This window comes from Prinia subflava, chromosome 10, assembly GCF_021018805.1.
Source record: "Prinia subflava isolate CZ2003 ecotype Zambia chromosome 10, Cam_Psub_1.2, whole genome shotgun sequence".
Lineage (NCBI taxonomy): Eukaryota > Metazoa > Chordata > Aves > Passeriformes > Cisticolidae > Prinia > Prinia subflava.
Window position 1 is genome coordinate 14,321,868 of NC_086256.1, and position 14,418 is coordinate 14,336,285.

Consider the following 14,418-nt stretch of genomic DNA (forward strand, 5'->3'; position numbering starts at 1 on the left):
ACAAGGAGAACAAAAGCCTCCTGCACACACAAAACCAAAACCACACATCAAGGTAACGGCATGAACTGCTCTTGCAACCTGTACATCTTAAAAATGAGAGAGGCAGACAGAAAAACAGGCAATTATACAAAAGAATTTATTCCAAAAGTTATGATAAAAATATGTTTTAAAAAGGCACATTACAAACATTTGGTTTGATAATACATTCATTCAAGGTCTCAGGTTTGTAGGCTCCACTGGGAGTGGATCTGCAGAGTTGGCTCCCTGCAGGCTGCACACTGCACGGGGCAGGATGGGGAGCAGCAAGGCAGCCTCCACCCTGTGCTGATGCAATTTCTGTTAAGGCAAATCCTGCTCATTCTGCTCTCTTTACAGGAACCCAGGAAGGGACTCAAGCGTAAGCACAGCTTACTTAAAAAACTTAAACTTAAAAACTTGAAAAAAACCCTTAAAAGTGGTTACAATGGGCATTCAGACAAATCACTTTTCAGACGCCTCAAGTACGTGCAACTACAATTCAAGTCAGTGGAACAGAGGGAGTTCACCCTAACCTTAGTTTCATGTTAAAGAGCAAAGTTTGGCTTGCATATTTAGGCACTTAATTTCCAGAGTGCCATCTAATTGAAGCAGTTTCATTGAAAAGCATTTTCACTGTTTGGACAGTCCATGATTGTAGATGTAGACAAGAAAAATAAGGATTTTTATAACCACATCTTTCTCACATGTAAAATGTTCATATACTCAGGACAGAGTGTAGTTGAACATTGCATTTGTTTTTAATCTACTTCCAAAACCAGAATAATAATGAAAAACAATTAATAGAGACTATACTGAGGTCCTGCAGGTGGCCTGTCTCCACAAAAGGAGAGGAGTTCAGTAATATTACCTGGGTGTGCATTGCTATGGCATTACATGGCTATACACACTATGAGAGCCAAAATAATTTAGGGCCTTAAATACAAACCTACTTTTCGATATACTGAAAACATCCCATCACTTTAAAGTGTAGTACTGCAGAAAACAACTGTACACATGTCAAAAAGAATCCCCCAGGTCACTTTGAAATGATTATAGGCACCTGCACAAAAGGTACAATTATGTATGAGAGGAATACAGTATGTTACATGGTGGCAAGAAATGAGAACCTTCCCATGCTGAAACAGTTTAAAATGCATTTGACTCTAAACAATTTGAAATGTAAACCTGTCTGTCTGCTTTGAAGAGGAGGTATTTGAAGTGCCATTTCCAAGAACCCTTCAGGTACAGATACTTTCTTGTCACACAACTTCTCCTCCTCTTCCCTGGACAAAGCATACAAGCTTTATTCCTTAACAGCATCCTACAATGATGTTTTCTTACAGCCCTCATGATGCCATTACAGCAGTTTACATTCCTTTCCCACTACTAAAGAGAATTTATATGTAAAGTGCATCTCAAATCAGGAATCTTTAACTAATATACAAGCAGAATATGCCAAGGCCTGCAGAAGTACATTAGCGACACTGATGCCTTTTTACCAGTAGGACAAAGTTCACACAAGGAAGAGACTCCTTGCTAATAAGCATGGATTTGGCCACATTTGTGAGGGTTTTTTTTGCAAATGGAGCAGCACACACATACATGGAGAGCAGAATTTATCCTAGTGAGAAACATTTAACTTGATAACTGAGTTTAAGCTTTTTGGTAAGTAAACTTAAGCTTTCAGTTCAGATTTTTTTTCCATACTCAGTACTCTTCCTAACCCTCTTTCTAAGTTCACTCATCACAGAAACATTAAGAAAAGCTGATTTATTAGTTTCTGTAGAAAGAAAAAAACCATTTGTTCTATGATTCCAGCTAAAGTATCTGCAACTAAACATGAAATCTTATACACATTGGTTTAAAAACCAACATTTGCTGGTATAACACCACAATTGTTCGGGAAAAGCTCCCTAAAGAACAAAACAAACACAAAAAGTCAAGCAGCTCCAGCATCACACAATTACAAAATTAAATCAGAAATTGCATAGATTATTTCCTCCAATTTTTGTAACAGTTTGAAAACGTTGTTTAGCCTTTATGAGACATCACACGAAGTTTCAGTACCATTGGGATGAACAGACGAAAGTCACTGCGTTCACTGTGGTTGAACAGAACGTGATCTTAGAGGCAAAAAGCAATTGTCACTGGAACTAGTACATGGCTCTTGCTGCTCTGACTGGAGCTCTGGGGGCAGTGGAGGTGCACCAGGGTCTCCAGGCCCTGGCAGGGTGGCTGAGAAAACACTGCACTGTGAATTTCCCATCTCTGCAATTGGTAAATTCATTGAATGAAGAGAGACAGCAGACACAAATGCAGCCGTGCTATAATCTTCTTCTGGGTGATGTATCTGGGTGGATTCTTTGTCTTTTGTTTTATCCAAAAAATTTGATTCATCAGAAAATGATCTAGAAAGATTATTTGTTCCTCCATACAGTGAGGTCATGCAGGTGCTGCAGCTTAAACCTAAGACAAAAAAACAGATACTGGATTTGATTACAGTACGGGGACATCTCAGAAGTGTGCTCTGATTTAATATCAGTAAGACTGTCAAAAATCAATTGTCCGTATTTTTAACAGACTAACCCTCCATTTCACCTGTGACATCCAGAATTCCTGACAAAGAACAAACATTCAGATTGTCTAGGCTGATGTGAATGGTTTCTCTGTACTCAGTACCAAATAATACTTGATAAAGACGCACGATAACTTAAAGTTCCTTTTAGAAAGTCACTTTAGCTCTTTGGCCCAACATTTTTTAGCTTTTTTTCTCTGTGTTCTTCAAACTTTTAAGAGCTTCACCTGATGGTTCTGCTCCAAAGTGGACAGCATTAGAAGGCTATTTTACCTGAAGCCAGAGAAAACCTCAGGCCCTTCATCTCTATGGTTATAACATACTTCTTCCTTCTTTATTTTCCTTTTGATGGGTGTAGAAGAGGAAGTAACGCTTTTAGTGTAGAAAGCCTATACTTTCTTCCTCTGCCTTAAAATATGAGTACACATAGTCACTGCAAGGTTTGGGTGTCAACAAAACCTCTAAGCCTGTATGAAAACACACACACACATATTTACAGTGTCTACTTTTATGCTGTGGCATTGAAGGCATACAGGGGAACTCCCCTCAAGCTGCATTTGCTAGCACATCTTCTGCTGAGGCACAGAGTTTAACTAAACCAGAGCATCCTGCCACTGCAGCAAACAGCTTGAAGACAAATGCAGGATGGAAGACAACCACGCATTTTTGAAAAGCAAAACTGAAATGTGAAGACAGATTTATCCACCATAACAACACAATAGGAGTTTTTTTGCAACTTGTTACTTATGATGGATGTGTTCAGATAGTAAAAAGGTAAAGCCAGGACACATACACTAGGATCTTAAACACAAACTGGTGGTATTTCCAAACATGTTGTTGCAAATACCAGAGGAAGATTTTAGTTTTGGATTTTAATTTTGCATACCCTCAAAATAAAACCTGTGCCTTACACAACATTATTAAAAATTTGTTACCTTTAAGAGCTTCAAGCTTTTCATTTTTGACTTTCAACACTACATCAGTTATCTTTTCCAACAGGAAGTTTTGTGTTCTTTCTCGTCTGATAGATTCAATCAAAGTATCCAGTCCCTTTGGATTTTCTGCTAAGTAGTCCAGTAACTTCCCAGTTTTCTTCCTACTGGAAGATCGAGCAGAAATTTCTTCTGTGTCCTCCCTAGTGAGAATTTTCTTAGAACGTAGGTAATCAAAGTGTCTCTCAGCTATGATTTTATCACACAGATAAGGGCGCATCCTTTCTAAAGCCTGCAAAACAAAACAAACTAGTATTAGCCAACATTTCAAATTATTTAGAAGCCTGTAATTGGAACCTATACGATTTTGATACAGGTGAGCAAACGAATTTTTAAGGCTGCCGCTGTGTTACTTAGTTGAGATTTTTCTTGGTGTAAATTTTTTTTTAAAAAACTGTTATCTAATTATCACTTTCATTAACTCTTTGAACTCAGGAGTTCCAATGCTTGTTAAGAAATAAGGTGACTCCTTACAGAAAATGTGATTACATAAGGCCTGAGGTTAACACATTTCAAAACAGTCAAGTAAAAATGAAATTATACCAAACAGCACCTACTCACTTTGTCTACAGATACACCCATTTTCACTGATCATCTGATTGCCACCATTTCCATACTGCTGTATCCTTGAGACACAACTCCAAAATACCGCAGTTACTGATGTTTTCCGTACCTTGAGCAAAAGCAGTCTCAGAGCAACAGCATGAATATATTCAAAGTTCAAAAGGTTTGTAAATAAACCCCACTATTGACATGTTCAACAACTTACTGACATCCAAAATGCATGCACTTTCATCTATAAATGTGCGTGCTCTCAACATTAGTGGCTGCTTTTTGTCTTTTGCAACCCTACTCTATTGTATGAGTGATTTTCTATGGCTCACCCTCATCCTTCTCAGCTCTCAACTACAACACTCCAACCTCTGTAGCTCCTCCTCGAGACAAGCTTGCCCAGACCAAGGATGTCCTTGCCAGTTTTAGCTTCCTGAGGTGTGCTGTCCCCTGTCACACACAGTGCTGCTAACACAGCACCCTGGCTTGCAGAGATCCCATCGAAGTTACCTGAACAGCTCTGAGAGAGCCCTGTCAATTTACACTGAGCCAGCACTTTGGATTGTGAAGCCACAATGTTCTAAAATCTGAGTGCAGAAGCTCCAAAGTCAGATTTACGGGACTGCATTTTGAGGATAAAATGAATGTCATTTGTTTCTATCTAAGGTTTCCATCCTTTCTCCTACAAGTACTATGGGAGAACCTATAAGATCAAGGGCTGATGTGACAATTGTGCACTTCTGTGAGATGCAGCCGTGACCCAAACTAACACACTTGACATCTTGTACCTATATTGTCTGACTCAAGTAGTTTTTATCCTTTTTTGGTGCAACTACGCAATGCCACCTAATGCAGTATTGACCTGTGGTTCCGCAGAAACGAGTACAAGCTTGAAAAACATGTCTCACAGAACTATGACAAAGCATTTAAAGGAAATCACTTGAGCATAAAGCTATGAAGAAACAACAACCAAACTGCAAGGAGTCTCCACTGTACTTTAAGAGAACATTAAAAAAACCCAATGTGTGAAACATAAGACACTGTAAATTACAAACAGAACCACGGATAGGCAATAAATAAATGATAAACTGTGATTTTACTTTTTTTTAAAATTATGTAATCACTTGTTGAGGTTGGTCAGCACACTGCTTCCCAGTCTCACAATTAGATAAATTATGTAATCTTCCCTCAGATTCCAGACATCAGTGAAAAAGTATAGGGAAAAATCAAGGAAAATATACAACAATAAGCCTCAATAAAAACTACCTAAGTATACTTTAAAAAGATATCCACTTTCCAAGAAAGAATTTTCCTGGCACCAGGAGCAGCACGTACACTTTCAGCCAAGCTTTGGGTACCGTGTCTCGGATCGCGCCTGCTGCTCCTGCTGCGCAGACACCGGGCGAGCCGGGCCGGGCAGCTCTGCCCTCGAAACGCGGCCCACGCAGGGCGGGCGCCCGACACCGCACAGAGCACAGCCGGGACCGCGGCGAGCACCGGGCCCGGGACGTGTTCGCGGGTCACGATCAGCCTCACACCGCGGGGACCCCGGAGGGCAGAGCCGTGCCCGAAATCCCCCGCTGCCTTCCCGAACGTGCCGCTCCCGTTCCTCCCGCCGCCCCCGCGCCGCGTCCCCCGCCCGTTCCCACAGCGCTTCCGCTCCCCCGCCCGCGCATGGGCCCCACTCGCCGCTCCGCGCCCGGCCCGGACACTCAGCCCCCGGCCCCGCCCGCCACTTACATCCTTCTTCACCTCCGCCATCTCGTCCTCCGTCAGCGGCCGCCCCGCGCCCCCCGAGCTCGACCACGACCGCGGGCCCTCCATGGCGGAACCCTCGGCGGCGCCGCTGGGGAATCCCGCGCGGGGCGGTGCTTCCGCCCGGGCTCCGCCCCCGCCCGCCTCCGCCAATGGGCGCTCAGGGCCGGTGCTCCGCCCCGCCCCCAGCCGGGGCCAGCCGCGGCCCCGCCCCAGCTCGGCCCCGCCCCGCCCCGGTCCGCCAATGGGCGCCCAGGGTCTGCCCTACGCTCCGCCCCCAGGCCGCCCGCCAATGGACACCCAGGGTCTGCCCTACGCTCCGCCCCCAGGCCGCCCGCCAATGGGCGCTCAGGCTCGACGCCCCGCCCCCGGCCCTGCCCAGTGGCGCGCGGCGGCGGAGGCCGCGGAGTGGGAGCGGGCCCGGGGCACTCCCGGCCCGTCCGGCCCACGGGCTGGGCCGGGCTCGGCTCCCTCCCCGCGGGAGCGCTGTGCCGCCAGGACACGGCCTGGAGCTGCCCCTCTCCGGGGACGTGTGGCAGGCTCTCCGCTAAAGCGTCTTGAGCGCGCGGAGCGGTGTCGGGGCCCACAGCTCCCAGGCGCGGGGGCCGCGACTCGTGTGGGTGCCGGCATGTCGTGACAGCGGCTGCAGGGGGCTGGGGGGCGCGGGGTGCCTGCAGGGTTTGGGGCCTGGCGGTGTTGGGGCCCCTCGCTGCACAGGGCTGCGCTCCGAGGCAGCAGCAGGGGGAGCCGCTGCCCCGCCGGGACACGGCGCCGCCTCCCCAGGAAAAGGGAGCGATTAACTTCAGTAAATCGGTGTTCTCGCAGCTGACACGGGTGGAACTCGGGCTGTTTGTACACTCCTAGAAGTTTCGTTTCAGCAGATAAACATGAACATAAAGTAGAAGCGATCAACACTAAGGTTTGCTGTCAGTAAGGAAAAACTGCCAGTTTTATGGTAGTTTTACAGTTTTGCAAAGTTCTTGATTGGCATGCTTTGTTAATGCAGTAGTACTTGAAATATTGTGACGATATCTGTTTTACAGTGCTAGCAGTTCCAGCTTAAAACGAAGATCCTGCCCAGAACAATTGAAAATAAGGCACTACGCACCTGGTGCCAGGGCTGATTTCTGCAGAGCTGGGTGCTAAAATCAGGGCCAGTTCCCAAACTGGTTGCCAGGGACACCCAGCCAGCTCCGGTCCCTGCCACTGTTGTGAAGGGCAGCTCTGCCCAGTGAAAACTCTTCCAGGCCCACCCTCACCATGCAGCCCTGATTGCTGCTCATTTGGGGACACACCTCTGCTCACAGCCCACGGCCTCGTGTGTATGTTATTCCCATCCCAAGAAGCCTTTCTTGGCTGTAGTGCATTGGAATTTTCAGAGCTGTGTATCTCTGCAAAGTAAACTATTTATCTCCCATTTTCCTGCTCAGAGGGCTGCAGGGCAGACCATTTTTTTCCAAGCTCAAGTGCCTATGTTGATCCTCCCTAATCTGTGCTATGCACCCAAAATACAGGAAAGCTTTCAGCTTCTCTGATGCTTCCAAGAGAGCTGATAGAGCACTTCTGAAACAGAGCCAGGCATCTTCCCAGTCCCTGACTCCCACCCTTGTTTATTAAATCACATGCCTTTCAGCTCTTCCTCTTCAAGGTGAATTATATTGTGGACTTTGCTGGCCCCATAGAACACTGCTGATAAAAACATCTATCATGCATTCTGGATTTAGAATATTTGTTAATAACCTTGCTCAGCAAGAGGTGCAATTCAAAGCCATGTGATGTCTGGAGGGTTAGGCTGCTGATTCCTGAGGCGTGTAGGAGAAAAACTGGAATGATTTAACTTCAGCAGTCAGGAAGAGAGCATGTGGTTAGAGAATACAAGAACAGAATATATTTTAGCAGATTTAATGCCAAAACACCCTTCCAGGATTTAATGGTCCAGGCAGCAGGAAGAAGGCTACTCTGCAGGAAACTCATTTCAAGAGAGCAGCAGGCACTCGATATTCAGAAGTGAGCCTCAAGGTAGAGTGAGTCAGGGATCATTTCCTTCAAGGCATCTGGGTACACTTTGGGCATTGCATTGTTTTATGAGTATGTACACATATGTAACATCCATCTAGTGTAAATTTCAAGAGTAAATTTCCAAAATTAAATTCGAAAATTGTTTACAACCCAGAGGTTTTTACAAAATTCCCTGTGAAGGCAAAGAAAATGCAACACTGTCACAGTTTCTAAGAAGTCGGTCAGCTTTTCAGAGCTGTGACTAACTCCAGGTTTTCTTCCCCTTCTGCCCTCATTGATCAAGCCCTCTCCAGGCAGTGTGACCTTACTGATGAGCTCCCATCCCATTCTCCCACAGATCCTTGCTCAGGGGTCTGGGCCCTCAGGACAAGCCCCCTCTGGAGCTGGCAGGACAGCCCAGCCCCTGTGAGAGCTGTGGGACTCTACACCACAGCTCCCTGGGGAGGAGGAGGAGGAAAGCTGCCAGGCAGAGAGAAGGGAAGGAGTTTGGGTTAGTGACAGATCAGGGCCCTTCTCAAACTCAACAGGTACCTGCAGCAACTAATGGCATGTTTCAGCTACTGAACCACAGCAATAACCCTACAGGCCGTGAATTTTTGGGATGAAGTTGTGAGAACATCAGAATGTCTGGGCTTTATGATGCAGGAGACAGTGACTGATGTTTTTTAAGTAGCATGTATTTAGAGTGGAGACTGAATCTGTACACTCAAGTGTAGAAGTCTCTACCTGATGAAGTAATATCCCACAGCTAAGTTTTGCAAAGAACACTCCATAGTTAAATTACTATGATTTTGCTTTTTTCAGGTTTGATATTCTGTGAGAAACTTCTTAATGTGGCAAATGGATGTGGTTTGTCTATATTTTCTTATATTTAATCATTGCCATTTAGAAACAAATTCAAGTAAATTGGTACCAACTGTCTCCTGTAGACATGGGTACACATGTAAATGAAGTAGTTTAAAATATTAATTGCATCCCACTAAATGTATTCACATTAGGCACAGCACTGATTTAAATGTATTAGTAGAAAAATCATACTTTTAACCAGTGCTGTAGAATCAGTATAAAGGCTGTATTTAGATCCTTTGTCCCTATTTCTCTGGCAAAGAGAAAATAGATTATAGTTTGTTTAAAGTCCTATTATACTAGCAAAATACAGTTTGAAAGTGACGTAATTATTTTTGCTACAGTTGATTAATGAATTCCCACTCTGTTAAATTATCTTGGGTTTCTTAAGCTTAAAAAGCTGAAAGAGCAATTCTGAGGCTGTGAACAACTGACTCCTGCACGGCCAGGAGATGGCACTGATGGCCCGCGAGCCCTCACACACACACAGGGAGCCCAGAGTCACTGCAGGGTGTCCCCAGCTCCGGGAGCCCAGCACTGAGAGCTCCTGGCACCAGAGCCCGAGGGTGCAGGAGCAGCCCCACGTGCAGTGTTTGCAGCACACAACGGGAAGGCTTCAGACACAAGACATGCAATTAGCTGTCATGTTACCTCAAAGCAACGTCTGCAGCGCAGTCGCCTCTCCTGAGATTGTGGGGGAGAAAAGACACAAGAGCTATGTGAATAATTTAACCATCACGGAATGCCACTAAACCTTCGTAGTTTCATCTTTTGTAAGTTACAGTAAACACAGGCACTAGAGAGAAACATAGTGTACTATGCTAACATCTGTTTGGTTACCTTCGACAGCAGGAAAATTAATCATGACCACTCACAGCCACTATCTCCTCTCTACACATTGTTCTTAAATGTAGAGTCTAAAATTATAATTTGTTTTTAAAGAGTCAAGATTTCCCCTACCAGAATTAAGGGTTTCAGTGCTAGTGTCTATAATTGGCTTTACTTCTAGGTATGTAATAAGCTTGGAAATAAAAAGATAGCATTAAACAGTATTAAAGTAAATACATGTACTTTCAGTTCCAAAACAAGCAGTACAAACTACACAGGGCACAGTACAACTGACACTTTATTCCTTCGTGATGGAGATATATAGCATTGAAACTGCAAGAGTCACAAAAAAAATTAAATCAAAGTGCAAACTTCTATTAGAACTGATTATGGAATGTACTGATGTTTTTGGCACAAAAAGTGGGGAGTTATATACTGCAACAAGATTTAAAGTTTAATGAATGTAACGCTTCCGTGCTCAGTAGTCACATTTGTGCACTGCAGAACAATACAATGTAAAACAGTGACTAACACGATTCACATACAACTCTATACAATTTACATCACACGTCCAGTTAAAACTTCTCTGAAAATACAGGTCCACTGATACTTTGTTCACAATCACTTAACAAATACCATTCTTTAAGCAGGCTTATCTTTTCAGCTTCCGTATCGATAAAAGCAAAAATAGACAATCTTAAATAGTAAATTATTTTTCCTCAAAGGGTTCCATGTGGATGTTGATGTTTTCTATTAATTTGCCTCTGACTTCATTGATAAAACGTACATGAAGCTGAACAAAATCAAAAGCTCATTTTTTTCGTATTTTCCAATTTGCTATGAACAAACAGCATTCTGTATAGTGGCTTTTTGTTTCCAAAACTGGACATAGTGGTGCCTATGAGCTCTATTCCTATCACATGGAAATCACCAAAAAAATCAGAGCATAGCTTCACACAGTGGCATCTACTGAAAACTAAATATTAGCATGGTAAACAAAAATACATAAATGGAAGAATTCAAGTTTATCTCATAAGGTACAGTATGCATTCACATTTTCATTAGAGAGAGACACTGTATTCACATTCTGCTGAAGAAAGAAACCCACGTATCACAGATCTCCCTAAACTCTTAGCAAAGATAACATCCATGAAATATCTATAATGCACATTCTGGCTCTTTCATTTCAACTGAGCTAAACTGATTGCTGAAAGGAAAAATCTTTTGATGAGTAATTCAAGCCCCATTGCTGAGCTATTACCACAAGAACTTCCGTACTGGTCTGCTCTGTCATACAGCCTGACAGTTGTTATCAAGAGTTCTGTGTGGGCAACTATCAGTGTTCAGTGTCTCATCTCCTTTTTTGGTTTGGGATTTTATTTTATTATTTATATTAATCAAGAATGATGATTTCTACCAGGCATCTGAGAAATGTTCTGGTGACAAATGTACAGGACATGCATTAGATGCACATGTGTCACTGCAGAAATGTCCTCACAACTGAATTCTTTGTTTGGGCAACAGAAAAATAAACAGCAAACAGCAAGAACAAGAAGCATTTGGCATGATTTTAATTTTTAGTACCATACTGCAAATACATAAACTGAAGTGCTCATGATATTTTTCCCTCTAATGCCAGAATAAAGATTAACAGGAGAAGCTGTGAGGTGAGGGTGATCCCACTAACCAGGTTAGGTAACTTTTGGCATCAGACTAAGACTATAATTTAGAGCATCTGTGTTAAGAGGCTGTGATTCCTACTGAGGCCAAGAGAGAGAAAGCAGGTGTGGTGTTAGAGCACCTAAATTTTGTGCCTGAAGTTAGACAGTTTGAACACAACAACTGAAGGAATTCAGGTCCCTCAGCTGCTCCCTTGCTTTCTGTATACCAAAATGCAGCCCTGAAGCCAAGGAAATCTAAATGGTAAGAGATGAAAAACCAACCTCTCCAACTACACAGCTGTTTCTCAGCTCTGAAATCCCAACTCCCCCTCTCCCTCCCCGAGGGAGCCAGGGAAATTGATTGTCTCCCCTTCTAGGGCTTTCAAGGACACAAAGTAACAGCAGTGGCACCAGAAACGGTTCTTTTTTTTCTGGAGAAATCTTAAAAAGAGGACACCCTTGTTACTCCCTGGATCTATAGCTCCTGCTGTTATCCTTCCAGCTCAAAAGAAGTTGCTCAGACCCAAAGCAGACTCCTCTGTTTTTCCTCTCTCCTGGCACCTACTCAAGGAGGGAGTGAGTTTAGAGTAGTCCATCGTGGGTTGGGATACTGTGAAATGAACACAGTAGAGAGGAGGAGTGAAGAAAAAGATTCAAGTAAGAAATGAGGCAACAGAAGGCAAAATCACTCGGGATTAAAAGAGAAAAGTGCTCATCATGCCTTGATGAGCAAACTGGAAACGACAGTCTGAGGAAGGAGACAGGTATGAGGTGAGAGAGCGTGGAAGAAGAAAAAAACCTAAACCAACACATATTTAACAGTAAATGAAATAGAAATCCTACAGCCTAACACTCCCAGTGTTAGGGATAGCATAGCTAGATGCTCTGGCTCCCTAGCAAGAGGAGGGAAGAGGGACTGAAGGACATGGGTGGGGGCCAGGCCCCAGGAGGTACATGGACCAGTCAGGATGGGGGGGCTGGTTCAGCTTTGACAGCTCCCACGGCTGCACAGGTTTTCAACAGAGTACAGCTTGCCTTTAGGAGCTCACAGCTCAACACTGCAGGGCCACTTTTTGGCACAAAAATCTCTGTTTAATGTTAAGTTATTTTGAAATGTGTTATACTTTATCAAATATTTAAAAAGCACCAAGGGAAGGCAGACAAAGATTCCCCACTGCAACATTTACATCCTTAGAGCCTGATCACCTGGCTCAGGTTTAAATGATGGTGCACAGGAATGGAAGAGACAAAGGGGGAACATTAGGATAACCCTTTGGGACAGAAGAGTCATAAACAAAGCCCCTGAATTTGCTGTTTGGCTGGCTGAAGAACTTCCTTTCACATACAATATATGTGCTCATCACTGCTCTCTTCCCCACTATACCTTCTGTCATCACAACAAACAGTGCACCCACGAAGCATCAGGCATACTCTGGTGGCTGCCAGGAGGTTTTCCTCATTACCACTGAGATGCAGTGGGAGAGATGCCAGAGAGAACCTACGAGTACGAGTGCTCTGTTTCCTCCCTTGTGACCACACAGAACAGCATGCAGCTTTCCAAAGGATATCCCAAAATATATTTAGTTTGCTTTCCTGCAGACCACAATGCCCAAGCCCCCTCACTCACCTCCTACTATACCTCAGCAACATGCCACAAGTGGTTCGGGAAAGGTGGCAGAGATATCTAGGAAGCTGGTAACATGTTCAGACTATTTCTCAGTCTCTGGAGAGTTCCCACTACTGCTTCTGTTTGGGAATTGCTCCCATCCTTAGTCTACAAGTGATTTAACAAGAAGCATGTGAATACAATGGTGTACGCTTCACTTTGCTGTGGTGGAAAAAAAAAGCTATGACTCAGTGGGTAAACATGTTGAGGAATTTGCTACAAAAATTGTATTTGCCTTAACTGAATACCACAGTGAATATTCATGCTACTAAAAAAAATATAAGATGGTTATTGTTCCAAGGAAAACTGTCCCAAGGGCAGATAAAGAAGAAATGACACTCTTCCAGGAAAAAATAGCTTCCCTTATTCATGGGCATAATCCAGGAATAGCTGTCCTTCAACTCCTTCCATCACCCTTTTCTTTTGAATTTTGCTAGTAAGTGGCCTCCAAAAGAGGAGCAAACAGAAAGGAGAAACAAATTTTAAGATGTAAACAAAGATATTTAACTCCCCCATATTTTAGATTTCTTTTGCATCTCTGTATTTAATTTTTGTCGTCCAGAAGCTTCCTAGGATCTGGCCTTTTTAAAACTCCTCTTCCATTCTCACCACATTGAAAGTCATGGTCTTAGCAGGAAACTGGGACCTGAATTTGTAGGAGACAACTTGTGTGGCTGCACTACTCTCTTCTGTCATTCAAGTTTCCCAGGCAGTCATTGCCCTTGAACACTCCCATCAGAGGAAGCTTTTCCAAAGCTGGTACCTGATGTCTGAAATGAATTCCAGCCACAACTCTGCCCAGCAGCAGCGCTGTGATGTGGCAGAACAGTGAGCACAATCCACTGCCCACTGTTCCAGCTAGTGTATGGAAAGCTTCCCTACCACAAAAGGTACTTGGTTCATGAGCCCACTGAGTTTTCTTCAGTCCCCCTAATACTTTGCACCACTGAAAGTAGGACTGAGGAAGGAAAAAAACATGTAGAGCAAGGAAGCAAGAGAAAAGAAGACGGAAGGGAACAGTGTAAAGAGAACAGAGGTGCTTGAAATGTTAAGAATTAGCTGGGTTTTGTAAAATTTTCACACAGATATGTTAAATCACTAAAGCTAAGGGTTAGCCATTATAATTGTCTTCTGCTAGCCCATGGGACTAACTTACTTCAGAGTTATGTGCTCCCAACAAATCCTACATCCACCTTAAATACCATCTGCAAGGACATAATAAAAATTCACAATGCAAAAAATTTGTAAACAAGGGTTAGTAGCACAGTGGTACAGTAGATTGTCAATAAAAACAATAAAAGTGTGGATACAGATTCGTCTACCTTGTGTGTAACATTATTGCCAGTTACAAGGGAGGGACTCTGTAAACTCATAATTCTGAAGCTTTGTTAATAAGCACAGAGCAACAGGTGAGTGCCCCATCTACCTTCTCCAGTTCCGTGTTGGCTATTGGGATCAGCATGTGGTCCTTCAGCTTTTCAAACACCTGTTCAGGAAAGAAAACGT

The 14,418-nt window shown here is 43.7% G+C and overlaps 2 protein-coding genes across 6 annotated transcripts in view; both read right to left on the reverse strand.

Annotated features, from left to right (window-relative positions):
* Positions 1-120: 120 nt before the first annotated feature.
* Positions 121-6,035, reverse strand: BCL10 (BCL10 immune signaling adaptor). Of its 3 annotated transcripts, none has more exons than XM_063407425.1 (3): positions 5,878-6,035; positions 3,529-3,817; positions 121-2,484 (listed from the first exon to the last, which is right to left on the reverse strand). In XM_063407425.1, the coding sequence occupies exons 1-3, from the start codon at positions 5,959-5,961 to the stop codon at positions 2,117-2,119; spliced, it is 741 nt and encodes a 246-aa protein (XP_063263495.1). In that variant the 5' UTR covers positions 5,962-6,035; the 3' UTR covers positions 121-2,116. The 3 variants fall into 3 exon arrangements, with proteins under 3 accessions (XP_063263495.1, XP_063263497.1, XP_063263496.1); XM_063407427.1 differs by lacking the exon at positions 5,878-6,035 and adding an exon at positions 5,473-5,759; XM_063407426.1 differs by lacking the exon at positions 5,878-6,035 and adding an exon at positions 4,147-5,396.
* A 3,830-nt stretch (positions 6,036-9,865) lies between these two features.
* DDAH1 (dimethylarginine dimethylaminohydrolase 1) overlaps positions 9,866-14,418 on the reverse strand; it is a 94,915-nt gene continuing 90,362 nt past the window's right edge. For all 3 annotated transcript variants that reach the window (XM_063407432.1, XM_063407430.1, XM_063407429.1), the window contains one exon: positions 9,866-14,398. In XM_063407432.1, coding sequence (XP_063263502.1) covers positions 14,282-14,398 — 117 coding nt within the window. In that variant the 3' untranslated portion in view covers positions 9,866-14,281. The remainder of the gene's footprint in view (positions 14,399-14,418) is intronic.

Bases quoted from the DNA above. Each gene is read 5' to 3' on its own strand.
- BCL10 (XM_063407425.1), bottom strand. From the start codon at position 5,961: ATGGAGGGCCCGCGGTCGTGGTCGAGCTCGGGGGGCGCGGGGCGGCCG. The intron at 3,818-5,877 runs GTAAGTGGCGGG...TTTGTTTTGCAG, and splicing joins TGGCGGAGGTGAAGAAGGAT to GCTTTAGAAAGGATGCGCCC. The intron at 2,485-3,528 runs GTAACAAATTTT...TTTTTGTCTTAG, and splicing joins AAAGCTTGAAGCTCTTAAAG to GTTTAAGCTGCAGCACCTGC.